General features: G+C 32.0%; 4 protein-coding genes across 6 annotated transcripts; 2 read left to right on the top strand and 2 right to left on the bottom strand.

The window, feature by feature from the left end:
* Positions 1-1,400: 1,400 nt before the first annotated feature.
* LOC111275227 (CASP-like protein 1F1) lies at positions 1,401-2,612 on the bottom strand. Its single transcript, XM_022860421.2, has 3 exons — positions 2,070-2,612; positions 1,849-1,972; positions 1,401-1,766 (listed from the first exon to the last, which is right to left on the bottom strand). Exons 1-3 carry the CDS (start codon positions 2,267-2,269, stop codon positions 1,545-1,547), a joined length of 546 nt encoding a protein of 181 aa, XP_022716156.2. The 5' UTR covers positions 2,270-2,612; the 3' UTR covers positions 1,401-1,544.
* Positions 2,613-4,912: 2,300 nt separating this feature from the next.
* Positions 4,913-9,735, bottom strand: LOC111285189 (uncharacterized). 3 transcript variants are annotated; one of them, XM_022874516.2, is made up of 6 exons: positions 9,367-9,735; positions 6,846-8,579; positions 6,486-6,737; positions 6,162-6,242; positions 5,489-6,046; positions 4,913-5,133 (listed from the first exon to the last, which is right to left on the bottom strand). In XM_022874516.2, exons 2-6 carry the CDS (start codon positions 8,103-8,105, stop codon positions 5,077-5,079), a joined length of 2,208 nt encoding a protein of 735 aa, XP_022730251.2. In that variant the 5' UTR covers positions 8,106-8,579; positions 9,367-9,735; the 3' UTR covers positions 4,913-5,076. The 3 variants fall into 3 exon arrangements, with proteins under 3 accessions (XP_022730251.2, XP_089602844.1, XP_022730243.2); XM_089746718.1 differs by having other exon boundaries at positions 9,414-9,735; XM_022874508.2 differs by lacking the exon at positions 9,367-9,735 and adding an exon at positions 8,707-8,828.
* Positions 9,736-12,054: 2,319 nt separating this feature from the next.
* Positions 12,055-14,564, top strand: LOC111285180 (ubiquitin-conjugating enzyme E2 27-like). The gene is made up of 5 exons (XM_022874478.2): positions 12,055-12,435; positions 12,780-12,828; positions 13,673-13,832; positions 14,037-14,126; positions 14,326-14,564. The coding sequence occupies exons 1-5, from the start codon at positions 12,258-12,260 to the stop codon at positions 14,431-14,433; spliced, it is 585 nt and encodes a 194-aa protein (XP_022730213.2). The 5' UTR covers positions 12,055-12,257; the 3' UTR covers positions 14,434-14,564.
* Positions 14,565-18,230: 3,666 nt separating this feature from the next.
* On the top strand, positions 18,231-23,029 carry LOC111289857 (putative serine/threonine-protein kinase At1g54610). The gene is made up of 7 exons (XM_022881215.2): positions 18,231-18,857; positions 18,955-19,239; positions 20,417-20,734; positions 21,156-21,383; positions 21,636-21,736; positions 21,823-21,946; positions 22,439-23,029. The coding sequence occupies exons 1-7, from the start codon at positions 18,486-18,488 to the stop codon at positions 22,784-22,786; spliced, it is 1,776 nt and encodes a 591-aa protein (XP_022736950.2). The 5' UTR covers positions 18,231-18,485; the 3' UTR covers positions 22,787-23,029.
* Positions 23,030-27,048: the final 4,019 nt, after the last annotated feature.

The raw sequence follows: 27,048 nt of genomic DNA, 5'->3' as shown, positions 1-27,048 counted from the left end.
AAAATTTGGCTCTAGTTTTCCCAATTGGGAAATCTACGGCTCCTTAAATTGGCCCAATTGCTCAATAAATAAGCTAATAAGCCATCTGTAGATTGTGGACCAAATCCTAAGATTGGGGGCCTTTAAACTGATGCCTTCAGCCTTTCCAGCCCATGTCTTGGCCTGCTTAATTCATTCCAGAAGCCCGCCCACTTTCGAGGAAAAAAAATTCCTGAAAGGTGAGTTTGATAAGCTTTTCCATGCCCCTGCGTAGGGTGATTTTAATTCAAATCGAATAGGATTTTAGTTTAATTTTTTAAAATATTATATAATATTATAAAATTTTAAAATTTAATATGAATTTAAATCAATTTTTGATATGATTGAATCAAAATTAAATTTTATCAGTTTAATTTTATTTAATTTATTGGTTTTAAATTTTAATTTTTTTATTTTTTATATATTATTTTAATATAAAATTTTAATGTATTTAAATAGATTTTGATATAAAATTATTAATTTTATTTTATAAAAATTTAAAATATATAAAAAATAATAAAAATATATAATTTGATTTGATTCTTTTTTTTAATTTTTCACTTTTTAATTTAAAATCCAATCTTATTCTCATATATATATATTTATTTAACATTTAAATTTAATTTGAATCAAATAAAAAATTTTATTTAAATTGAATTAAATATTATAATTGTAAATTGATTTTCCATTTTCTCTATTTTTTTTCACTCCTACTCTTGCTTAAAAGATCATTCCCGTTCACACGAATTACTATCCTCCATGAAGATTACGAAACTAAATGAGATAAGAATAAAAAAAACAATGGAAAAAATTACAAATTCTTATGCTTAAGTGGGCAATTTTTATAAAATATTAGTTTTTTTTACCTTAAAATCCGAAGATAAGTAAGTTGTCCTAGCCATCAAGTCACGTAAGATATGCGTCTCATAAATTTTCATTAACTTCATTGAAGATTGGTGACTAAGAGAGGCCACCAACCATTTTATTACTTTCATTAACTTCATCCGAGATTAGTACCAAATTGAGGCCACCAACGATTTAATTGCGAGAAGAATTAGTTCAGCCAATTAAGCCAACTGTAAAAATGAGCCAAGTGATTCGTATATTTATGTCTTATAAAATTTAAAAATTTATATGTTCTTATTATATTTTATATAAAAATGACGTATTATAACTTATAATAATATAAATATATAAAATATTTTTTTTATTAAATATATATAATAATTATTAAAATTTTAAATTATATTATTTTTATATTTTATTTTTATATTATATTTATATTATATCATCGTGTGTCAAGTTTTAAATTTGCAAAGTACGAACCATTGAATTGTTGTAAATTTTTTTGTTTATTACTATAAATGGAAAGGAAAGATACGTAGTTAAACGGAAAGTTTTATTAGTTTCCTTTTCCTACAGAAGAGTGAACTGAACAAGTTTGTTTACATGGATACGCATTGCATCATCGGCATGATCGGCTGTCTGATCTCATCTTCACCGTCTTCATCACTTCCGTCAGTGTTTTAAACCTTGATGTGTCTAGACTTGCTGGCGGAGACGATGGTAAGCGCCAGCAAGCAAACGACTGAGAGAAACGAGAATATCATAGAAGTGGTCACCCTGTGGCAGAATTTGATCAAACGGTCGCAGATTTGCAGCCAACCAGTATGGCTGTTACCGTAGCGGCCTACGTATCCGATTGCAGTCCCAGCCGCCACACCGGAAAGCATCAGCGACATTATAAACTGCAATGGCCCAGAACCCCGAATATCAATATCAGACTTTTATGTCTTTCAGTTTTGCGGATTTGTATAAAACCAACATTACCAAATCGTGTAGGAACAATAAGAAGTAGCTTGTAGGAGTCAAGCCATGGCGGCCAAAGAAGAACACAAACAACAAGGAGAGGAAAGTGAAGGCACATGCAAAGGCATTTGCAAACGCGAAGAACCTGAAAAGTAGAGTATTTAGCACTTGGCAGTACTTTCAAATAGTACAAGAAAAAACAAGCTCTACAATTTGTGGGCTATATTTTATAATTATCTTACTTGAAAGCAGAAGAATAGCTATATCGAGCATCGAGTTGGAAGCCAAAAACCACAATGGTTTCCTTGGAAGTAATCATCACCCATGTGGCAGCCAATGCGGTCGCAATCGCCAGAATTCTCAAGCAAATTTGTGCAACGAGGACAAGTTTGTGTGTTTTCAGAGGTGGTTTTTCAGGGAACTTGGCTTCAATGCTTTCCATTGGGAGGGAAGCTCTTGAAAGAAACAGAACAAAACAAGGGAAGGAAAATGCAGAAGTGATGAAATGCAAAAGCAAAAAGCAGACGTAACTGAAGTTAAGAAGGGTATATAAAAAAGAAGAAAGAAAGTGAGGAATCTTTCATTGTCACAACTACAATGCATTTGATTAACAAATTGAACCAAATTAATATATTATGACCGATTTAATAAAAATTTGGCTACTGAGATAGTAAAGAAGAACTAAAATTAATGGAAACTTGTGAATTGAAATCCTGTCATTTAATAATGAAATCCTATATGTTTTCTTCTGGATATCAAAATTCAAAGGAAAAAAAAAATGAATAATTGAAGGTTTGACTTTGATTTCAGTAACTGATATCCCAGTTTTCCAGATGCTCTAAATAGTACAAACTTTTTCTTGAGATCCAAACAAAACTCTTAAATGATATATGTGAATTGTGAACTGCACTTGTCAGTACATTTGGCTGCATATTATAAATGTTTAGTGCTGAAAAAGAGGCCTAATTACTGATCAGTTTCTAGTAAGCAAGCATCTGTGTTGCATTTTTCACCAATGAGCTTTTCTCTATTTCATCAAAAGGGGTAAACTCCGGTGCATAAGACTCCCCGTTTTGCTAGGGTCAAGGGAAAGTCAATAGTACGCAGCCTTCTCTTCACATTTTTTACAGAGAGACTGTTTCCAAGATTCATATCCGTGGTCATAAAAGAGCAACCTTACCATTGCTCCAAGGCTCGCCCTCTCTATTTCATCAATAGCCAAGCCAAAAAATAGTTTTGTTTGATTTCATCAAAAAGTCAAATTTCAGTTCAATTTGAATATAAATATCTAGCATGATCTTCATCAAGATTTCTTTTCATGATGTCCAAAATGTTTATTTATTAGGATTAATGTAGCATTATCATTTTTTTTACGTTGTTAGCTCCTAATCAAGTCTAACTACCGTTAATTGTAAGTGTTAATGGACATATAAAAGTCAAGTGGCACCAACCCAACCCTATATAGTTTGCAAAGGAATCAACTTTTGCTATCATGGATAACCATCTCTTAATTACATAGCCAACTTTTTCCATAAAATTATCATGGTTGTTTTACTTTTCAGTCTTCATTTCTTCTTCCTCTAAATGAAAAATAGTAAGGGTTAGTTTTTCTTGGTAGAATCTTTTCCCCGGGAGCAAAATGAAGCAACTAGGATTAATGTGGAAGGTGATAAGGCTCCAAAAGTTACATGTAAATTAGGTTTATCATGAATATGGACCTACCCACATGACCCTGAACGTTGACAGATATAGGACAATCTCAAGCAGCTATCCTTAAGACAATATTTCTGTTCATCCATAAACAGACACAAAGGGGGAACCCTTCACGGCTTCACTCGTTTGGATTGCAGGAGATAAATAGATTCCAGCATACAATCTCGTAATCCGAGTTTATTTTTGGCTACGAAACTGAAATTTCCAGGACCCCCGTGTGGAGTGAATGTAATGTTTAGTTAGAAAGGGACATTCCCTACTGATAGATGGATATGGTGGATTGTAGTTCCTTAATTTTCTCATAGGTAAGGGGCACATCGGTTCTGACAAACTCCATCTGTTGCTATAGTAAACTTCAGTTCTTTACTTCATGGCTCCAAGCTTAATTGCTTATACGTTAAATTTGATTCAGATTTTTGTAATGTCAGCTAAACTAAAGGTTTTTTTTTTAAATTTCAGGATTGGAGCCTGGAAAAGAGTTGCCATCTCTCGCATGGCAGACTTGTGCTTTGCTCGAAACTGTCCAAAATGTACATGGAAATTAAATGTCGTGTGTGCATGGACGGGGTATCATTTTTTAATTGATGAGAATTATTTTGACTATAGCTTGAATGGAGAAAAAGTTGGCTTTTTAACTCCATACATGTGGTCATGGAGAAACCTGCAGCTATCTGTGGGACAAGCTAAGGGGAAAAATCTCACCAGACTCGCTAATATCTGGAAGTTTGAAACATCCATGATCCATCCTAATAAATTTGTCAAGGAGACTTTTTAACTCTATACATGTGGTCATGAAGGAACCTGCAGCCATCTGTGGGACAAGCTAAGGGGAAAATCTCACCAGACTCACTAATATCTAGAGGTTTGAAACATCCATGATCCATCCTAATAAATTTGCTAAGGAGAAAAATCTATCCAGACTCGTTAATTTGAAACGTCCATCCTCTAAGATTTTTGAACTCCTTTTAGTTGAAAGTCGTTTCGAACGGTGCAATTGTGGCCAAGCGACTGTTACCTTTCTGGACAAGATTGAGATGCAAGATTGGAATCACCATTTCCCATTGTACCTTTCCCATATGCACCAAAAAAATAGGTCGTTTTCGTTTCAAACAGCCGTTCCTGTAAACTAATGAATGGTAGCCAAGATTGTTGTCAAATGTTAAGAATCAGCTTACAGCCATACACTTGTCCGAAACAGATGTCTTGCTGCTAGTAGGAACCATAGTGCCATGGTGCTTCTTTGTTAATAATTGTGAGATCATGATTCTGTTTCTCCCATTATCACAAGAAAGTATGTTCTTGTGATATTGTAATAATTTTTTTGGCTTTGATCTATTGACAAGAGTAAAAAGAGTAGGAAAAATGAACATGATGATACAAATGAAATCATCTAATTATTGAATCATTTTTTAAAAATTATGTACAAATCAATGGGCATATTGCCCTCATTAAAGGATAAATGAAAGAAACTGCATTTACAGATATGTACAAAAAATGTTAACTGGCAATTTTGGGAAAGAGAACCTAAAGGGGCATTTAGCTGCTGATGTCAAAGTACTTTGGATTTGATGGAAAATCATACTCCACATGCAACTGCAATGTAAATACATGTTATTAGGCACAGGTGAGAGTAGAATTTAGGCTAAAGTTCTCATCATCCATCAGCAAATTCATGTTCAGAAACAAATATAGATGCATTAGGATTCCTCAACTCTCAATATAGCAGCATAAATGGATGTTTTCAAAATCATATATATCATCAATGTCAGAACCTTCCAAATCATCACATTTTAATTGATGAAGATGGAAAACAGGAATTTGTGCTATATCCAAAAAGTACTGTAATGCATGGTGAGAAATTTGAAGTGAAAAAATAAATTCCAGAAACATAAAAGAAGCTTGAAGCACTTAAATATACTAGGACTGCACACCCACGCACGCAACGTACCTGACCCTCATCAGCATCTGAATGGCGCTGTGGGAAAACCACCCTCATATCACTATACAAGTAGAAGCGTCTCTCCCCTTCAATGTTCATGTTTCCTGCTGGTGCAGACAGAGGATCAGATTTGCACCTTCGGACAGACTTTGAACATTTCTTCGGGGAACATAAAAAACGGAGATGAAGAGCATAGCGCAGAACACCAGCACCCATACTACTCTCATTGACCCTTGATGTGCTATTTACAAGTTTGTTTAAATTTACATTGCTATCATTTAATGAGCTGTTGTCTTCGTCAGTTTGTATATATTCATTAATGTTCAAACCACTGGGACCATTCGCTAAGTCCCCAACACATCCAGCAGTTTCACTTTCTATATCTTTCATATTCTGCTCAGGATACCTGGTAGTATATAACGTTCCGCTAATCAGAGAAGAATTAGTAAAATTCTGGACTGTAGGTGCTTTGACATCATTTTTTGTCACAGAGCTTTCATGTCTTTCTTTTCCTGGTATATTAGTTGCAGTAGCAGGTGCCAAAGTAATCCTTTGGCGCATAAATGTCTGTTGAAACACGTATAAAGTGTCAGCAAGAGAGAAGGGTTATTATGCAATATCAGTTCATAATAGTAACGTTTTAATAATTCGGGACACAAACAATTATAAGATCCAAACATACCTTCGTACCAGCAGGCATGTCAGTCAGATCATAGTTACAAAGGAAGGTGTGAATTGGTGTCTTTTCTGGATTGCTTAACACCTGTTAACACCAATTCAGTCTGCAGTTACTCATGACTGTCAGGCTATACAACCCACAGGAATAATATTGTAAATATAAGCATATATAATAACCTTTAATCAACACCTAGAAAACATAAAGCATAAACTGTGAGATCCAATCGTTAATGCATCATCAAACGGCCATTAACTGATAACATTTTGCTATAGAATGACACATGGCGAATGATTGATCAGGGCAGGGTTGCTGTTAAGCTAATATTACCAATTGTATCCGCCCCTTCATGGGTACACAAAGGCGGCTCTTTTCAGCCTGTGAATCGTCAATGCTCAGGCTCCTTTTCAGTTTTGGGCCTCTAGACTTGTTTGTTGAGACATGCTTAGCAAGATCTATTGATGAATAATAGAGCAAGTAGTTATCTCCATCAACACTAGTTACTGCAAAAGGAAGTTTCTGCGATTGTGGAGAGAAACTCCCCCCAGTGACACTGAGAACAGCGAGGAAACCATCAATTCTCTGCATACAAGTAACAAGAAAAATGAAGTTAAAATAAATTGTGGGCCTCGGAGAAGTCTTTGGATCAAGCATGAATAGCTCCTTATATTACAAAAAAAAATTCCTAACCTGACTAACTTTTCCAGATAACAGACGACCAGATAGCAGTGACTCCTCAAATGAACCAACCAAGGACCTTCTGACAGACAGTCCACTAAGACTTCTAACCAATTTTTCAGTTTTAGGAGCAAGATTCAGAACCTGACCCCATTTTTGAGCAATTCCAGAGGTAAGCTCTGGAGAACATGGATCAAACTTATTCTGCAAATCATCAAAATGATGAAATGATTTACTTGACAACCTAAAATTCTTATCTGTCTGGACTGATACCATTCCATTAGGAGACTGCTCCATATCCTTGAAGGTCATATAATCATCATTTAGTGTTTCTGCCAAATCCCTGTATCCTTCACCATATTTTATTCTTTCAATAGATTTTGGACCAAGAGGAGACAAAGACAAGGGAGCCTTCTCAACAGGTATCGCTATAGCCGGTGTCTTGTTCCTTCTTTTATTTGTTTCTTCAGGATAATTGAGCCCTTGGGAAGTAGGTACAAAATGACTGTAAGATTGCAGGCCAGTATCTTTTAGCAGAGAACCATCAGAAAGGAACATTGAGTTTGCTCCAAAATTATCATCTGGTGAATTCTTCCATTGTTGAAAACAAGATGCAGAACTGACTGCATTGTTGAAAGAACTAGAGTCGCTAATATGAGCCTTTTTATGCTCTTGTGATACATAGACACCGCAGTTTTCATTTCCGTGGCCAAAACCACTTTGGCTGAAACCACCACTGATATTCAGAGCATCACCATTAAATTGATCAGGGCAGAGCATTCCACTCAAAGGAGACAATAAGCGCTTCCTTGCTGTTGAGCCATTAGACTCAGCTGCATTGCTGGTGATGCTAACAACAGTGGGTGAAGTTTGGACTCCATTGAACACATCAACTGGAGAATGCAATGCCTTTGTTTCAAAACCAAGAATTCTAGGAACAGGTGTTAGAATATTATGCCCACTTTTATGAGCAAGCCAGCCATTTTGTTCCACGATGCCAATCTTCAGCCTATAAATGTTAGATCTACCATCTTTATTTACATTCCAAGTCTCGGGATCCTGTAGACGCTCCCCAGTGGCTTTTTTTGGCAAATCTCCAAAAGAAGAGTGTGGCAAATCCACCTGAATTTGATTTCCTACATTTCCTCCATGCATCCTTATTAAATCACAGCTGCTCACTCCAACAATTCTGTGTGTGGTCTGCACAACTGTGCACAGCGTTGCAGCCACTTCCTCTGCAATGCCACTGGAAGAAACTTGAGGCAAGCCCATTTTAAATATCCTCCTCCGGAATTTAAAAGAGAGCCCTTTTTAGTTACTTTATTATCAACTCTTGTGCACTGTATTCCTTATGTGCAATAAGGCTTACTTACTAAAGCAACAATGGAATTCAAGTTGCCCGGCGTTATCAAACTAATAAATTTTCACAGATGACTACTGCAATTCTAAATGGTATAAGTTTCGTCAACTATCAACTACATCCACCCATAATTCAGCAGCAGCTATTTCACCAAATCGTGCAGCTGAACTCCCTATATGAACAGAAGGGTAGAACACCATAACTGCTTTCTTTTTTTTGGTTTCACGGGGGGCAAAGCCCTATTACAAGGGGGGAGGGGAGGAGGCTTGGTTCGAAACCAAGCCTTTATGTCTTCCTAAAGGCTTCTGTGGCCACTTTCATACTGGCAGCCTGGCAAGGAAAGACAAATAGGTAGCTCATGTTTTGCTAGACTCCAATATATCACCCTGCAATAAAGTTCCAACAATCAGCCAGTGGTGCAAGAAAACGTAAGAATAGAAAGTTTAGGTTCTATATATTGGAAAAGTTCAGTATTTCTGCTTTAGTATCATCATCAAACACAAAAATTGTCACCTCCTATCTTGATCTCAAGCATTTCTTCATACAAGAAGTTAAGAACAAACTGGAAATGATCAGAATGAATTTTTTTACAATTAGGAATATTACAAAAGTAGATGCTCCCTCCTCCACCTCCCAATGTTTTACATAAAAATGTATTTTTTAATAAGACAAGAAGAGAAAGTTGACCAATTCTGATTGCCAAACTATGAAACCCAGTTAGAATTGAAAAGCCTCAACCATTCCTTGTACGTAACTCCAACAGAACAAATAATTCAACTAGAATGCAATCAGCAGCAACCATGATCAAAGCAATGTTAATAGGAAAAAAACTAAGCCCCAAATTAGTTCTTCCACCCCATAAACAATTAGAAAACATTCCTTGAAAGCATGGATTCCTCTCTGATATATCTCTATTAAACCACAACAAAACCATTCATATTTTTGGTTTGGATTATGTTCATTGCTACATTCAGATGAAGAGATTTTGTGAAAGCTAGAAACTTTCATCAATTGGGACAAGACAAATAAACAAAATTTTCAGTTCCTTCTTTCTCTCCACTTCTAGACCAATCAAATAAATGATCAATAAGAACACCACACAACTTCAAAACTGCAACTTTGAAGAAGATAGGATATCAAAAGGCATAAAAGCCAAAACTTGAAAATTCTCACCTACACATAACCAAAAGATAATTAAACAAAACGCACCAGTAAAGTACCTGATCATCAAACACAAAAAAGGAGCAAAACCCAGATCAAAACTCAATCCAACCAAGCTAAAACAGAACGAAAAAGCAAAAGAATCAAAAACCCAAATCTCCTTTTTTTCTCTTATTCCAAGAAACTTTTCTTCTTCTTCCTTCTCTTTATACTCTCCTCAGCTCTCTTTGCGGTTCTTCGCATTTCCATCTAAAGACTCTCCTTCTCTCTCTGCTTTTCTTTCTATAACTGTGAACAGTGTTGGTGAATTGTTCTGAGCCTCCCAAATTTGACAATGAAAAAAATGGGAAACAGAAAAGAAATGTGTGTCATCAGTTAACTGGAAATTTCTTGGCTGGCTATAAATATATATATATATCTATATATAATTTTTTTTTCTCTAAAAGGTAAAAACCACACCTTGGCAAAACTCACATGCTCCTCTGCGTTTTAAATTATGGGTTTTTTTTATTTGTTCAAGTTGGGAGCTTAGCGGCTCTCGTTTTTCTTACCTTACAATTACATGTCGTTGTCTACGTTGTTTGCTTCGTGTTGGACTGTTTGTTTAATGTCACTCCGTGTCCACATATTCATCTTGGATGGCCTCATTTGGCCATTGCCATTTCCTCTGCCTCTCCTGGTCATGGTCATAATAGTTGAAATCGAATTTAATTTAAATTTTTTAGATAATATATAAAATTATAAATTTTTAAAATTTAATTCAAAATTTAAGTTTTTATATAATTTAAATTGAATTAAATTTTAACAGTTTCATTCAGTTTATTAAATTTTTTTATTTTTATATGTTATTTTAATATATTTTTTAATATATTAAATAAATTTAAGTATAAAATAATTATTATTTAAATATATATAAATTAGTAAAAATATTTAATTCAATTCAGTTCATTATATATATTTAAAATTCAAATTTAATCTAAATTCAATAAAAAATTTAAACTAAACATTGATTTTGGATCAATTTTTTATTTTTTCAAATTTTTTCTTACTCTTAACTTCTACCTTCACCTCCGTAGAAAAGGGTCCTCCAAAACTTATTTAGCTTAATCATTGTCCATTACTTATTTTTCCCAATACATGATAATTTCAAATAGAATAAAATAATTCAACATGAAAATAATAAAAAATATATAATTTAAAATTTTGATAAAAATAAAAAGTATATTTTATATTTATCATATAGACACTAATTATAATATAATAATTTTTATATTTATATTTATTTAACATAAAATATATATAACAAATTTACAAATTATATATATTATATTACAACAGATAATAAAACTTTATAAGATTTGTCACGTGGACGTTTAGATAGACATTTTTTTTTACACATAAACAATATCTATTATATATTATTTAAATTTAAATATCAAAACTTTCAAAAATAAAATCTTACCCAAATTATTTATAATTAATTATCTATGATTTTTTCTTAAAAATAAAAAATCTCAATAAGTTGTAATAAAAATATAAAACTTAAAAAAATTATTCTTATTTAATTAAAATTTTATCTAGAAATATCTCTTTTTAAATTTAAAACTTTCAAATGGATATTTTTACTTTGCTAACTTTCTTTATAATCCTTTAATCTTTTTTTTTTAATTCAAAAGCACAAATATCACATATATATATTTTTTAAATTCAAAAGATATTTATAATCAATTTATTATAATTTGACCTCTTAATTATAATATATGTATTATATATATTTAAAATATATAAGTGATTAAATATTATTAATTTATATTTTTATACATATTTACATAAATAAAAATAATATGTACATCATACGGTAGCAAACTAATTATTAAATATATTTTCAAACTTATATATATACATTTAAGATTGTAAGAAATCATATTTTAATTATTAAAATTAAAAATTTAATACTTAATGAATAAGTCAAATATTTCCTTCTTTTGATTTGACTTTGTATTTCATCATCAATTCAAATTCGGTTCAAATTTTTCTTCCTATACTAAGATTTTAAGGAGATTTTTTTTTTCTCATGGGTTGTGGAATCATGATTTTTCAACCCAAACATTATACCAAATTGAAAATTAATATTGACTAGTATTTTCTTAATTTTGCTATCTGAATTGGTCATATTCATGAAAATCTATTTGACATAAATTTCAAAACAACCCTCAAATAAAATTTAATAATATTTAAATTCATAATATTTTATTATAATTAATTAAATTTTAAATTTTATTTTCAATCAATTAAATTCTTAAATATTTATTTTTTAATTAAATTTTTATATATTTATTTTACTTAATTAAATCTTCATTTAGACGAAATCAATTAATCATTTTTTTTCAATTTTTCTCTAATAAAGACTTAATTAAAAAAATAGACATTTGAGAATTTAATTAATAGTAAAAAAAAAAGATTTGGATGATTGTTAAATTTTAGTTCAAAAAAATTTTTTTAAACTTTTTTGCCTATCTATCTATAAGATTTTATTTAATAAATATTTTTATAGTTTATTACTTTTTAATTTATTTAATTCTTTTTTCTTTCTATTCATTTTTAGAAAAAAAAAAAAAAAGGTTAAAAATCAATTTTGAAAATGACGACCTACCAAACTGGTAAATCATTTTCTAATTGATTTTCCAACCTAATTTTCTTGCTCAATTTTTTTTTTTCTCTCCACAAAGGGCAGGAGGAAAAAAAAAAAAAGAAAAGAAAGTAAAGACCAAAGAGTGGAGAAAAGTTTTGATTATTGTTTGGGCTGTCCCGTTTTCCTTCTTAAATTTGGGCTACCATTCTTTTGTTCTCCTCTCTTCCGTTACTGGGTTTAGGGTTTGATCGAGAACGATAATTGAGGAGAGATGATAGACTTCGCTCGGGTTCAGAAGGAGCTACAAGAATGTAGCAGAGAACAAGATTCTTCGGGCATTACGGTCTCTCCAAAATCAGACAATCTCGCTCGCTTGACTGGCATCATCCCTGGCCCCCTTGGCACTCCCTATGAAGGAGGCTCCTTTGAAATCGATATCACATTGCCTGGTTACCACAATTCTAAATCTTTTTACATTATCTTTCATGGGTTTTTTTTTTTTTGAGTTGAGAATTGGGTTGAGGAGAAAGGGTTTTTTAATGGGTAAGTTTTTTTTCTTAAAAAATTTCAGAAAAGAATATGAAATCTTTGTCCAAGCTTAGATTTTCAAGTGAGTTTATATTATAAAGTTGGGATGTTGAGCTTTGTGTGTAAATTGATAAAGGATTGTTTTTTGAAGGGAATGTTGGTAGATACTATCAATTGGCTGGTAGATTAAGGAGAATTATCCTTGTTTGATATGGAATGGATCATTGGTTACTGATTTTTTTAGTGATTGGTTTCTGTTTTGCAGAAGGGTATCCATTTGAGCCTCCGAAAATGAAATTTGTGACCAAAGTTTGGTAGGAAAAATATGCATCATCTCATTTTGTCTGCATATTTCGTTTTCATTTGTTGACTGGACGGGATAGTTGAATTGGTTTTCTGGTAATGTAGTAGAATGTGAGTGTGCTTGATGGGCCAATAAATTCTGTGCTTAAAAATGGCCTAAGGAGAGTGCACAAGACTTGGTTAATTGCTCTTTTGCTTTTGTTGTTATTCTTGTTTTACATTGTTCCTTTTGACTTGGCTGGATGAAACAATCCATAATCTTGCAAATTTTTTAATCTTTTTGTGCTGATAAAATAATTTGATTAAACTTGACTTGGATCTCTAATCCTGACTGGGCACAACTGTTTGTTTTGCGCTTTCTCTCACTCATTGCATTGCTGAAACTACACGAGCCCTTTTTGAAAATTATGTTTTTTTTGTTGTAGCAATTTATCAGGTTTACATTAAAACTATTTCTTTTCTCTTTTCCCCTCATTTTTGGAGCAAATACTCTAAATAACATGTATAAACAATTTCCTGTCTTCTACTGCATGATAGATATGCAGCACTATGTATAAGAATTCTTGTTGTTTGAGAATGTTGAAAGGAGAAAAGAAAAAGCGAATTGTATAATGCTGCCAGTTGCATGCTGTTGCAACTAGCTTGAGTTAGTACAGATGGCTTTGTTTTCCCCTTGAATATGTTTTGCATGTGAATTTCAGATTCAAAACTTTGTTTTATGTGATACCATAAACAAGATGCATTTAGGAGTCAATTACTGGCAAGTTGATGCATAAACATGATGTGAAAAATGATCAATTAAGTTCTGATGGTGATTAACTCTGGAAACTTCCTTATGTTCTGTTACCACCAAAGGCACCCGAACATTAGTAGTCAAAGTGGGGCGATATGCCTGGATATATTGAAGGACCAGTGGAGCCCTGCACTCACTCTTAAGACAGCTCTTCTTTCTGTCCAAGCTTTGCTTTCTGCTCCCGAACCTGATGATCCTCAAGATGCTGTAGTAGCACAACAGGTTCGGTTTGCTCAATGTGTTTTCCTATGCTAACAAAATTTTCTTTGTCCTTTTTATTGGCCTTATTTAAATGTGCTATAGTTTGTAGATTATTAAACCTATGTATGCTGTCAGTCCAGGTTTAATGCCTCTTTTTCATTAGTTTCCGCTAAAGTTTTTATCACTCCAGCTAGCCATTGATTTTTATCCCCTTCTCTAATGCAGTATCTGAGAGAGTATCAGACATTTGTTGGTACAGCCCGTTACTGGACAGAAAGTTTTGCCAAGGCCTCTTCTTTAGGGATCGAGGAAAAGGTCTGTATTCGTTATGCATCTAGATATTCATAGAAGCAAGTAAATACTTTCTTGCGAAGTATGTACCGAGTAAATTCCTGAGAGGTGGCATCCTTTTTTAACAATAGACATTTGCCTTATAGCAGACACGTTGTTTTTAATGTTGACAATCTTATTTTTAATGAGCTGAATTTGCTAAGTCAGAATCAAATGGGTACAGGTGCAACGGCTTGTGGAAATGGGTTTCGCCAATGGTTTGGTGAGAAGTACTCTAGAAGCTGTTGGCGGTGACGAAAACCTAGCCCTTGAAAGGCTTTTATCCAGCTGATCTGCGCTGGAGCTACCAATTGTTCGACTTCCTTTGAGTTAATTTTCATGTACCTGGTGAATCTGAACACTATACAATGACACAAAGTATTATATCTGAATATAAGGTGCTTATTAACTTTTGCTGGATTACATGTTGTTACTTGCACTTAGTTGATCAGCAGCTGTATTCTGCTGAGATGCTGCTGCTAATGCTGGCTTTCTTGAAGATTGTTTGTATGATAACTCCACTTTCTGTTGATCCTTCAGGAATTCCTCTTTCTGATCAATTAATCACTGAACCTTGGAATGAGGTTAATTCTGAATTGCATGAAAAAGAGTGATGCTGATTAAGTTCAAGTAGAAAGGACATGGAAAGTTCTGTGGGATTAAAGCTATAATTATGGTAATTGAAACTAAAAAAAATCTAATATTTTACCAATAATCACATGACTGTCGGCAACTAAAAACAGTATGTAGCAGACTCCAAGTTGAGTCGCTTGTGTTTTGAAGGCCCTTTCTAGGAAGACGGAATTGTAAGTTGACTTTTGAACTCTCAACTCAGATGCAAAAGCCAACCGTACAGAGTACAGACGTGTATTAAGAGTGCAAACAAAAAGAGAACTGAGCAGAGGCAAGCAAAAGCCTGAGGAAATGATGGAAAACTGAAAAGAAAGAAAGGGCAGTCAGTGCACATTAATGTAGGGAGGTGTGGGAGGGTGAGTGAGTAAAAGACACTGGCAGCAAAGGGAAAAGATCAGCTCATTCATTCAATGAAGGCATTTAATATGAGAATATTTAAAACCATTATCATTTGTTTTATTTGATTTCAGGTTTCAGATTCAGATTCAATTCAACATTGTCAAACTAACGTGCCTCTGATTTTCGACGCATTGACCAATGTCTGTGGATTAGCTTTCCAAAAAAAATCAAACCTTGATTTTTTTTGTCAAAAAAGAAAAATTAGAAAGTCACCCATAGTAATCTAATTAAATTTTTCGAATTCATTGAATTTATAAATTGTTTACCAACAAGAATCTTGGAGAAATTTAAACTTGAGTGTTAATATACCTTTTGTCACTTCTGGTAACTCTTTGGCAGTCAAACCTTGATTATCAACCATGCATAGTCAGTATTATTTCCTTCTGACAAGTGACAACTGCATTTTTTTTTACTAAGTCAATTATCCTGCAAATGGACGACCATGGGTTATTTAGAACTTTCATTATTGTTTTCTGGAAATATGATTCTATTGTGAGTATTGGGTTTTATACAGACCATGCATATGCCATCAAGGTATCATTTCATTTGGGAAGCAGCCAGGCAAAGCAGAGACATGTTCAAGAGTTCTTGGATCCAGTTAAAATTATTCCCAGAGTCGACTACTTCAGACACCTATTATTCTTCAATTTTTTTTTGGCACGAAAAAAGTTTTAAAATAAAAGAGGTTACTAATCTCAAATATCAAAATAAATCGTTAATTCAATTAAAATTTATAAATTCATTGAAGTTTTACCCATAAATTTTTTAAATTTACAAATCACTTATCAATAATAAATCATGAGACAATTCGAACCTAGATGCTAATACATCTAGCATTCGCCCTTTACTACCAACCCTCGTTGGCTATTATTCTTCATTATTTACGGCATTCAACGCCATTATTTCTTGCAAGCTGCAGACACCATAACAGCTCAAATGACACCCTGGAACCGTTCTACTTTCTTCAATTCTAATTGGGTTAATCTCACAAAGCTGCTTTTGTAACAGGAAAATACATAATCTGAATATATATATATATATATATAATGATGAATAACTGTAAGTTTGTCGCGTAATAAATACAAATCATTCATGGTGGTGTCATCCCATGGCTGACGGTGTGACTTTGGGAGTTTTTTTCTGTAGCTCACAATAAATGCAATTAGACCATTTTGAAAGGGGTTCAGTTTGGTAGGTGTAGCCACAACCCTGCTTGTTTTTCAGTCTGCAGCACCAGTCAGTAAAATTATTAACTTTACTGCATTCAGTAAATTATTAACTTTACTAATCATTAAATCAAAATTTTCATTATAAATTCCAACAAATTATTTTTTATTACAAAAAATCATAATTTAAAAATAAAAAATTATAAATTAATATTTAAATTTTAAAATTATTAAATATTATTTTTATAAATAATTAAATTTTATATTTATTTTTAAAATAAAGATAAAAATGATTATTTTAATTTTTCATATAATCGGCCACGTAGACATTTTTTTAATAAATTTTGCATTATTTAAGAAGTTGTGCATGGATCTTAGCATTTTTTTTAATGTTGATTAATCTGGAAAAAAAAAATTCCATAACCCACTAGAACTTAATTATTACTTACTTTTATTAAAGTTGATGAAAAAATATTAATTGTCTAACCAATTCAACCACTACTTAGTCTTAATCCAACTATCTTGAAAGCTACTAATATTTTTTTATATTCTTTTTTTCAACATTTTTTCATTATATTTTCTAACTCCCACTTTCCTACTTTATTTTTAGTATGTTTATAAGTAAAAATAAGAAAAATAAGAGAAAATTTTTATATAAAAAAATTCTTTACTTTCACTATTTATATTTCATTTTTTGTCATGTTATTGAAAATATAATTAACAATCTTAAATATGAAATTTAATTCAATTAGTATGAGAAATATAATTATTTTTAAAAAATAATATTTATAAAATTTAAATTTAGCACTTATAATCTTTTATATTATTTGAAATTACAACCTCATTTATAAAAAATATTTAATGAATCTTACTTGAGATTTAATAAATTTAAGACATTCATATAATTATAACTCTAATTTAGATTTTGTCTAATTATGCATGTAATTATTTTGGAAAATATTTTATTTACTATATTTATCATAACAATTTATATAAAAAAACTCATTAATAAATTTTAAATCAATGATAATATATTAGTAAATACTTAATTTTGAATGTATTAAGTTTATTTAATATAAATATATTATTATCCTCAAGTTGTAATTTCTAAAAATATATAAAAATATTACTAATTAATTTTAAAATCTTAAAGCTACGGTAAAAAAAGAAGTTTTTAGAGCACTTGTTAAAAAATTAAATTAATAAATTAATAAATTTTGTGAGATGGCCTTTAGAACATGGCAGGTGTCTTTTTGCTAAGGATAGTACGGATGTCCGTAACTAAAGTAAAAAAAGGAATAGAATATTTTTTATTTTTTATAATATATTTTTTTATATTTATATTTAATAAATGTTTTAAATTCATCTTTATTTTTATTTTTATGAGTATTTAATATGTGTAAATAGTTTTTATACTCAAAAGTTTTTAAAAAATTAAATTTATTTTTTAATTTTTATCTTACATATTTAAATACTTTTTTATAAATATATATTTTAAAATACAAATATATTAATTCTAATAAATTAAAAAAATTTATATCATTAAATAAAAAATTAATTTATTAAATATATAAATATATATATATAATATTAATATAAAACAAATACTATATTATTTATTTTCATTATTATATTTAATAAAAAATTTAAAATTATATTTATTTTCATCTTCGTCCCATTAAAATAAAAAATCAAATTTATTATAATATAAAATTGACATCCTTATCATGTAATAATTAGTAATTTGAACCCAAAAGCCTTCTTTTTACTTTCCATTGTTTTGACTTTCTCATCGACATGACGTAACTTTTTTTTACCGGTCCGTGGCAATTGTGTAGTATTTCCTCAACTCAGCGCCCTATATTAAAACCCAAATGAACATAGAAAAATTAAATTAAATAAATAAACCAGGACCCTCACACTCACCTGAGTTTCTCAGCTAAGCTGTTGCTGTTGCTGTTGCTGGTGCTGCTGCTACTACTTGTCTCTCTAAAGCTCGTCTGAAAATTGAAAACGAAAAGCTCAATTCTTTTCTCGCTCCTCTAAACGCTGTCGTGTAACTGCCAGGCTTGTTTTTTGTGCTAAAAGCCACTAGTGGTTTTCCGTTCATCGGAGTACATTCCCCCCATGCATTTGCGTTGAGAGAATGGGTTGCGTCTTCGGAAAGCAATCGCAACCTCCGTCATCGGACCGCCGGCAGCGGAGCAACACTTCAGCTCCATCACATCCTCCACGTACTCGTCGTCGCCGGAGCTCTGATGACCCATCTACGGTAGTTTCAGTCACTGAAGCCGTTGACGGCGTCGTGGATGTCAAAGAGCCGGAGAGACCGAGTCAACAGCAGCAAAAAGCTAGACATACCGGTAATTTCCCAGTGAGCATTCCGGCGCCGGAGAGACAACGGACGCCACTGGATTTGAACCAGAAAGGGTGGCCTTCGTGGCTGATGGCCGTTGCTGGCGAAGCAATCCGTGACTGGGCCCCGAGACTTGCCAGCACCTTTGAGAAGCTTGACAAGGTATCAACTTTCTCTCAACTTGATTAAAAAGCTTCCTTTTTTATAATCATTTTGACTTTTAACAATCTGGGTTTTTGTTTTTGTGATGGATTTAAAGATTGGGCAAGGGACTTATAGCAATGTGTACAAAGCAAGGGATCTACAAACAGGGAAAATAGTGGCATTAAAGAAGGTTAGGTTTGACAATTTGGAGCCAGAGAGTGTAAAGTTTATGGCTAGAGAGATTCTTGTATTGAGGAAGCTTGACCATCCCAATGTAATCAAGCTTGAAGGTTTAGTTACTTCAAGAATGTCATGTAGCCTTTACTTGGTTTTTGAATACATGGAGCATGATCTCGCTGGCCTCGCCGCCTGCCAAGGAGTCAAGTTCACTGAGCCTCAGGTGACATTTCTTTCTTCAAATGGGATGTTTTGTTGCTGATTTCTGCTTGTTTTTACTGTTCATATTGATTTGTTTTAGTTCACTAAGCCTCAGGTGGGTGCTTTTTCATGTTTTGCTCTTGCTTGTCTAACTGAGATTTTGGGACTATTATGGTTCTTGTACTTTTTTGTTTTGCTTGTTGTGGGCTCTTCATGTTACTCTTAGTATTTCTCTTGCTACTTGGGTCCCATAGCTAGAGGTTTTGAAATCTGAATTTCTGTCTTTTGAGCTTTTTAAATATCTTTATTTTTGTACTATTTTTGGGTATGAAAATTCATGGAAATTTCGTTCTTCACATCAATTTTTGGAGTTGGATTTCCAGTTCTTTTAAATTATACCTTTATTTGGACGGTTTCTAGATGGAATGAATGGGAAATAACGAGAAAAGAAAAGATGCCACTTTTTAGATGGCTAAGAAAACTAAAACCTCCAATCATTTTTTAAAAGTTAGTTAACAGTGTAGCTACTTATTTATCTTCTGGTTAATTTCTGGAAACAGAACAAGCTGGTAAGGTTGTAAACAGATGATTCACTACCAGTTTACCCCTCTCATCCTCCATTACCTTGGAAGCAAACATGAAACAATAATTGTTTCCTATAAGTGATTGTGTAGATGAACATCTAGGTTTTCAGATATTATGACAATGATTGACATCATGCAAGCTACAATTGTGACTGAATGTTCCTCCAACATGGTGATTTGCCACCTTTGGAAGGCAAATTCCTTTGAAACAAATATTTCTATTTAGTGAAATTTAGAAGCATATAAGCTTGTAGAGGTTGGTTGTTTGCTTTAGAAGGTTGGTTAATTGCTGAAATTAGATAATTGTTGCACAATGTAGGAAAGTGCTAAGAAATGGCATTAGTTTATAATTATGATGCTGTATATGAAGGTATTCTAGGAGTAAGTTAGAAATAGTTAAGCCTTGGAATGATCATCTTAAATTAAAAGCTTAACTTCAAGATAGAATTTAGTTTAATTAGCATCTTGCAGAAACGAGGATAGAGACATGCAAGGCTGGTTATGGCTTGTGGCATTATGCACTTGTAATTGTCAGTGTTTGGTAATGAGGTTTATGTGGCTGAAGATTTGAAATTTAGATGATCCGTTTATTTTGATGTATCTTCCCTCTGGCAGGTAAAGTGCTATATGAAGCAGTTACTTTCTGGGCTAAAGCATTGCCACAAACAAGGAGTTTTGCATCGTGATATCAAGGGTTCTAATCTGCTTATTGACAATCAAGGGATTTTAAAAATTGCTGATTTTGGACTCGCTACCTTTTATGATCCTGAGCAGAAGAAGCACCTGACTAGTCGAGTAGTCACACTCTGGTACCGTCCACCTGAACTACTTCTTGGGGCAACTTATTATGGTGTTGGGGTTGACCTCTGGAGTGCTGGCTGCATTTTGGCTGAGCTACTTTCTGGGAAGCCAATAATGCCAGGAAGGACAGAGGTATTAATTTTCTCTCTCTTTTTTTGGTCTGATTTTAAAGCCTCTATTATTTTTTGAATCCCATCAGATCTTTGATTTTCTGTGAATTTGGTGGAACCGAAGTTGGCATCCATGTGCAAGCCCTCATGTAATTATGCTTACAAATATTTTGTCTTCTTGTTTGTTGCTTGCTGTATTTGTTGGGGAACCACCATTGTCAAGTCAAGTCAAGTCAGATGAATATATTCTGTGGTTAGGATGTCTGATCAATTAATAGTGCTTGACTCTTGGGAAGCCAAAAAATCTAAATAGTCTGGTTTTTGTTTCATAACTAGTGTTGCTTCTAGTTGGTTTAATTATGTCGTATATTATTTTTTATCTGTTGATGGAAATTTTCCTTTTTTATGGGAGGAGCTAACATCAGATTTTGTCTCCTGCTTAGGTTGAACAACTGCATAAGATATTCAAGTTATGTGGATCCCCTTCTGAGGAATATTGGAAGAAATCCAAGTTGCCAAATGCAACACTCTTTAAGCCACAGCAGCCATACAAACGCTGTATAGCAGAATCTTTCAAGGATTTTCCTTCTTCTTCTTTACCTTTAATTGAAAATCTTCTTTCAATAGATCCTGAGGAGCGAAGTACTGCCACAGAAGCTCTTAATAGTGAAGTAAGTTTATATCAGCTTAGTTAATGCATCTCTCAAGCAAATCAATTCTTTATTTACATATTTGAAGGTAGCTTTATGGATTTTATTGCTTGATAGCCTGACTAAGAATATGTTGTGGATTCCTGGACTTGAATGACCTATATCCTTTGCATTATCATATATCTATTGTGGAATACTTAATATTCCGTTCTCATCATTGGCTTGCTGTGTATCTATAACTAGTTTGTGAAATATTTGGTTTCCTGTTTGCAGTTCTTTACCACTGAACCATACGCTTGTGAGCCATCAAGTTTACCAAAGTATCCTCCCTGTAAAGAATTGGATGTAAAATTAAGAGATGAAGAAGCAAGAAGGTCGGCTGGCTTTCTTTTTTCACCTTTTCTTTTCTTTGCCCAGTTTGGCTATATGCTGGTAGCTGATAAACACTTTTCCTGTATAGGCAAAGAGGTCTAGCCAGCAAAGTTAATGCAGTTGATGATGCCAGGAGAATTAAAGTTCGTGAACGTGCTAGTCGGGCAGTTCCAGTTCCTGAAGCAAATGCAGAGATTCAAGCAAACTTAGATGTGAGTAGGAGACTTTGTTCTTCTTCTAATCTCTTACTTAAGCTTTTTTACTGTTTTATTTTTATTTCACTTACTTTAAAATTTGGTTGAGTCATAACCACTGTCTACTTGCCAAATTGCACCTTGTTAAGTTCAAAGTCGCATGTTATGTTTCAAGTTGATTTTCTCACAAATGAAGTTTCCTGGCTGCATATTTCTTGCCAATTGCCACGTAATGAATATTAGTTTTATTAGTTGCAATGGTTTTTAAGTGTGGCACTTTAACTCCATGTGTCAGTTGTAACTGAAGTTATAAGTATTAGTTGCTTAGCAATAAACTTTTGATCATCAGTTAAAATTTTGGCTTTGGTAGGTAAGGCTGAATTCTGAGATACCTTTCTCTAGTATTATGTCTGTTTTATTGTGTTTGCTCTGTTTCTTTCCCATGGTTTTCTTGTGAGCTTCATTTGCTTTGAATTTGATGCAAATACCTGATTGTTTGCTGGTTTCCAGAAATGGAGAGTCATGACACAAACAAATGCTGTGAGCAAGAGTGAGAAATTCCCACCTCCCCATCAAGATGGAGCTGTTGGGCATCCAGTAGATGCATCACATAAAGGGCCTATATCATTTGGTGTGAGTGACACTTTTTTCAGCTCATCAATTTTCAACTCCAAGTCACCTGGATCTGCTAAAAGTTATGTGCCTGCTGGTGGTCCTTCAAGAAGAACGAAAACGAACAAAAACCCCCAGACAGCGGCATCTCGAAAGTTAATCCGTGGTTTCAAACCATCCTCAATAGGCCTATCCATGGATACACTATTTAGAGGTAAATCTGAGGTCTTTCACAGCCAGAATTAGAATAGTATTACAAGTTTATAAATTTTGTGGAGATGTTCATTCTCTTCATGGAACTTAAAATGCATTTTTCCCATTCATTCCCAACCCACCCCACCCCGATTTATTTGTATCCGATCATATAAATATCTGGTGTATAATCCCCACCAGATCCCAAGTGATTTGGTGTATAATCTGCCAATACAATTGCACTTTTTGTTGTACAGTTTTTTGGATGACAATGATTGGAAGTGGCTTTTTGTTGTATCTTCTTCATTGCATGTTGTGATGATGTATAAATAATCCTGATGAAACTACCGATCATGGAATGCCCTTGTGGAGGAAGAAACTGATAGTCGTTACAGGAGATTAGGCTTGCAACTAATACCTGAAACTGCTCGCCCGACTCGGTGCGAAACATGCAATCAAGACACTGACGACTGGAGGCCATTACTAGTTTTTAGGTTGGCAAGAGGTCGGAGTGAATTTTTATTCGTTTCTAATCCAATTTGATTTTATATTCATAAAACTTGAATTCGATTTGATTTGAAATTTTTTTTTTCATATTCGAACTTGATCTAATTAAATTCGATTTGAAATTAATAAAATATTATTTTTAAAATATAATTAATTAAATAATTAATTAAAAAAATAATTTTTATATTATTTAAAATTTGAATTCGATTTGATTTCAATTTTTTTCTTAACATTATCTCCAATTCGATGTAATATAAATTTTTTTAATATTATTTTATCTGATTTAAAATTTAATTTTTTTTAAAAAAATTAATCTTATAAAATTGGATTCGATCATAACTTGTCGAAAACGAGTTAGGTTATCAACCTTACTAGTTTTCTTTCTCTAGCAAAGCTTCTCTTGAATGCTAACAAAATTAACTTTTATATATTACTGAAGCAAAAGAAGTTGATCCCTCACGTAGTTTGCAGATTATAAATTAGTGTATTCATTTAGGTAAGCTCCTTTTAAAAATATATATGTTTCATAAAACAACCTTTGACGAGAAGGCATCTGTCACGTTCCGAAATCAAGATGTAACACGGTCGTATTATTTTGAAAAAAATCTCAAAGTAATACGAAGTTTTTTTTCTTAAACATTCTAAAATTTTTCAATAAAACAATCTACAAAGTAAAATCCATATATTTAATCAAACTGATAATACATCTTTATATGTACAAATACAAACCATATAAAATACAAAACTATCTCTTAAGATCTCATTGGTCAACATATTCTCCGACGACTAAATAATCTTTCCAATTTCATCTTCTAGCTTCACACAAAACTAACCAAACTTATCACTTAGTTATTTGTAAAGAAAAAGTAAAAAAAAGAATTAGCAAACTACAGCTTAATAAGTATTGACTCACACACCTTACCAGATCAAGCATCGTTTTCTCACACATCATATAAATCATTCAAAATATTCATCAAATCATAATATCAAAACATTTCAAGATCATCGTTTTGTCAAATATTTCATAAATTCGTAAATCAATGTCAAAATATGTCACTTCATAAATCATTACAAAATATGGTATCATTTAAATATCATAATCAAACCAAATCATGGATTAATCATTAAAATCATCATAAATCATCAGTATCATTCATTTATCATTAGTTACAGTCACTGCTATAATCCGTGACATTGGTCGTATCGACAACATCTCATCCAAAAATAAAATTTTTCCTTCAATCTTTAAAAATTCAAATCCTTACTTTCAACCTTCAAACTCCATTCAATAATCATCAATAAATCTTAAGAACATGAAATAAACAAAGCTCAGTAATTTACCCAAATAAATCATCAAGATTAATGAAAGATTTCATGATTTTTCTTAGTTTTGCTCTCAAAACTTCAACTCCAAATAATAGCAATCAACTTTATATTTCTTTTTAAATAAAAAGAGGGACCTTTAAGGGATTAACTTAATTGTAGCCTCTGTTTGTGAATCTCCAACTTGATTTTTCATATTCTCTAACCCAAAGTAAGATAAAGAACTTTATTTCCTTTCTGTTTCACGATAATTAAGTTTTCTTTCATCTAATACTTCAATTTTTTTTTTTACTAAATAATATCTTAATAAACTGATGGTTTTTAGTATTAGTTTAACCTAATTATTTTTTGGGCTAGGATATTATAGCATCAATGTTTTTAGTTGTTGCGTGTTTGGGATTTCAACATTAAACAATCTTTCTTGCTAAAATTAAGCTCTCTCCAGGGTCTGGTCTGGTTGCGCAATTTTTGACATTACAAGTTCCAAGGCCACCGTATATGAACTTTGGACTACATTAGCTTTGCTATAAGAGTGGTGCTATTTGCATCCTAAAATTTTTTTAATAATACTGTTATTTGCACCTAAATTTTTTTTCAATACATTTAAAAAGTTTAATGTTTAATAAAATTATTAAATAGTTATTAATCAATTATTTTTTATTTTTCATATTCCATTGCAAAAACTTATTTTTTAAAGTTGAAAGTTTTCGAACATTGATTTTTGAAAACTTTTAAGAATTTTTAAGAATTTATTTTTAGAAGTTTCGAATTGCATTCAAATATTTTAACATAAAATCTTATGAAATTAAACACAAAATCAAACGAAAAAATAAAAACAACAAACGATTTGCCTTTAATTTTATGCTTTTCAAACTTTAAATTATTGTAATTTTTTTAAAAAATTTGACTTGATTGGGGCTTAAAATCTTTTAAGTTTTCAATTGGAAGGAGAGAAAATATTAAGTATGAGGAGAGGGAGTGCCTGGGTATTTGGTAAATTTATATTTTAGGTTTGGGGTGTGTTGAGTAAAAAATTATGTGTTAATGGTAGTAGGGTGTAAAGAGAGGAAGTTAGGGTGCAAATAACATCGCTCATTCTCAATACACCCAAAAAAATTAACCTTTAAAAAAATTTCTTAAATATCCATTAATTAATTATCCTTTTGTCTTTTACATCTAGTCTCGATAAGTTACCAAAAATTTATTTTCGAAAACTCCTTCAATATATTAAAAATGCATTTCCAAAAAGTATTACAATTATTCAGAAATGTATTTCCATAAGCATTGCAATTATATAGAAATTTATTTTCAGAAAACATTACAATTATTCGAAAATCCATTTTCGAAAGTAATTTTTTATTTCAAGTTCTTTGTTGCAATCTCATAATCAATGTCAAGCACGAAAATATAGAATATCCCTTATTGTGATTGCCTAATGGGTTTCTAATGATTTCTCTGAGGTATAGGCTATTTAAATTTGGCAATAGAAACATATAATCTTTTGGCCATACTATCCATTCAATAATGTTTGCAATATTTTTTCAATTTTAACAAATGAGCATATGAGCAGAATTGGTAATTGTGAAAAGGCACTTATGCAAGTGGCTACTGCAACATGTGTGATGAGACAATCATGCTCTCATCGTACATAATGTAGAAGCCAACTTGCACGAGAGCCTCTTTAAACTTTGCGATTTCTCTCAAATGCATATTTGTTAGAATTACAAAAATGTTACAAAAGTTATTGAACGAACAGTACATGGTGGCTGAAAGATTAGAGGTCCCTATGTCAACTTTACCAGTCTATTGATGATATTATCAGGGTCAATGTTTTCTTACGGTGGCAAGTTTTTATGTATCAAAAATCTATTTTTAAAAGTTTTTAAAAGATTTCAAAAATGAATGTCAAGAAACCATTGAGAAATTTTGAAAATACACTTCTGAAAATTTTTAAAAGTTTTTAGAAATGAATATTTAGAAGCTTTTAAGAGATTCCAAAAATGAATTTTTGAAAATTCTTAAACGATTCTAGACATCCATTTACGAAAATCTTCAACAATTTTTGAAATTCATTTTCAAAATGTTTGAATCTCATCCAAAACTTAAAATCTTAAATCTTTTGAAACTAAATACAAAATCAAACAAAAAAAGAAAAATAAACGATTTAGCTCTAATTTTAAATTATTTAACGTCAAATAAGTTATTGGAGTTTGATTTGGGATTTAATCCTTTTAAGGATTTAAGGTTTTTGGTTAAAGAAGACGGGGCGTGAGGAGATAAGTGCTTGGGTTTTTATAGTAAATTTGTATTTTGAGTTTGAAATGTGTTGAATAAAAAATTAAGTGTTAAGTGGGATGTGAAGAGAAGAACTTAGGACGCAAATAAACTAGTCTTACTATAATTAACTCGAATTGGCTACACTTTTGGGCTCCGAATCCACTTTCACATATAAAAGTACTACAAAAGAGTTGATAGACATTTTTTCT

Source organism: Durio zibethinus, chromosome 17 (genome assembly GCF_047325235.1).
Source record: "Durio zibethinus cultivar Kanyao isolate XHJ-2024 chromosome 17, ASM4732523v1, whole genome shotgun sequence".
Lineage (NCBI taxonomy): Eukaryota > Viridiplantae > Streptophyta > Magnoliopsida > Malvales > Malvaceae > Durio > Durio zibethinus.
Note: the sequence above shows the minus strand (reverse complement) of the source record. Positions and strands in the feature narration are given on the sequence as shown.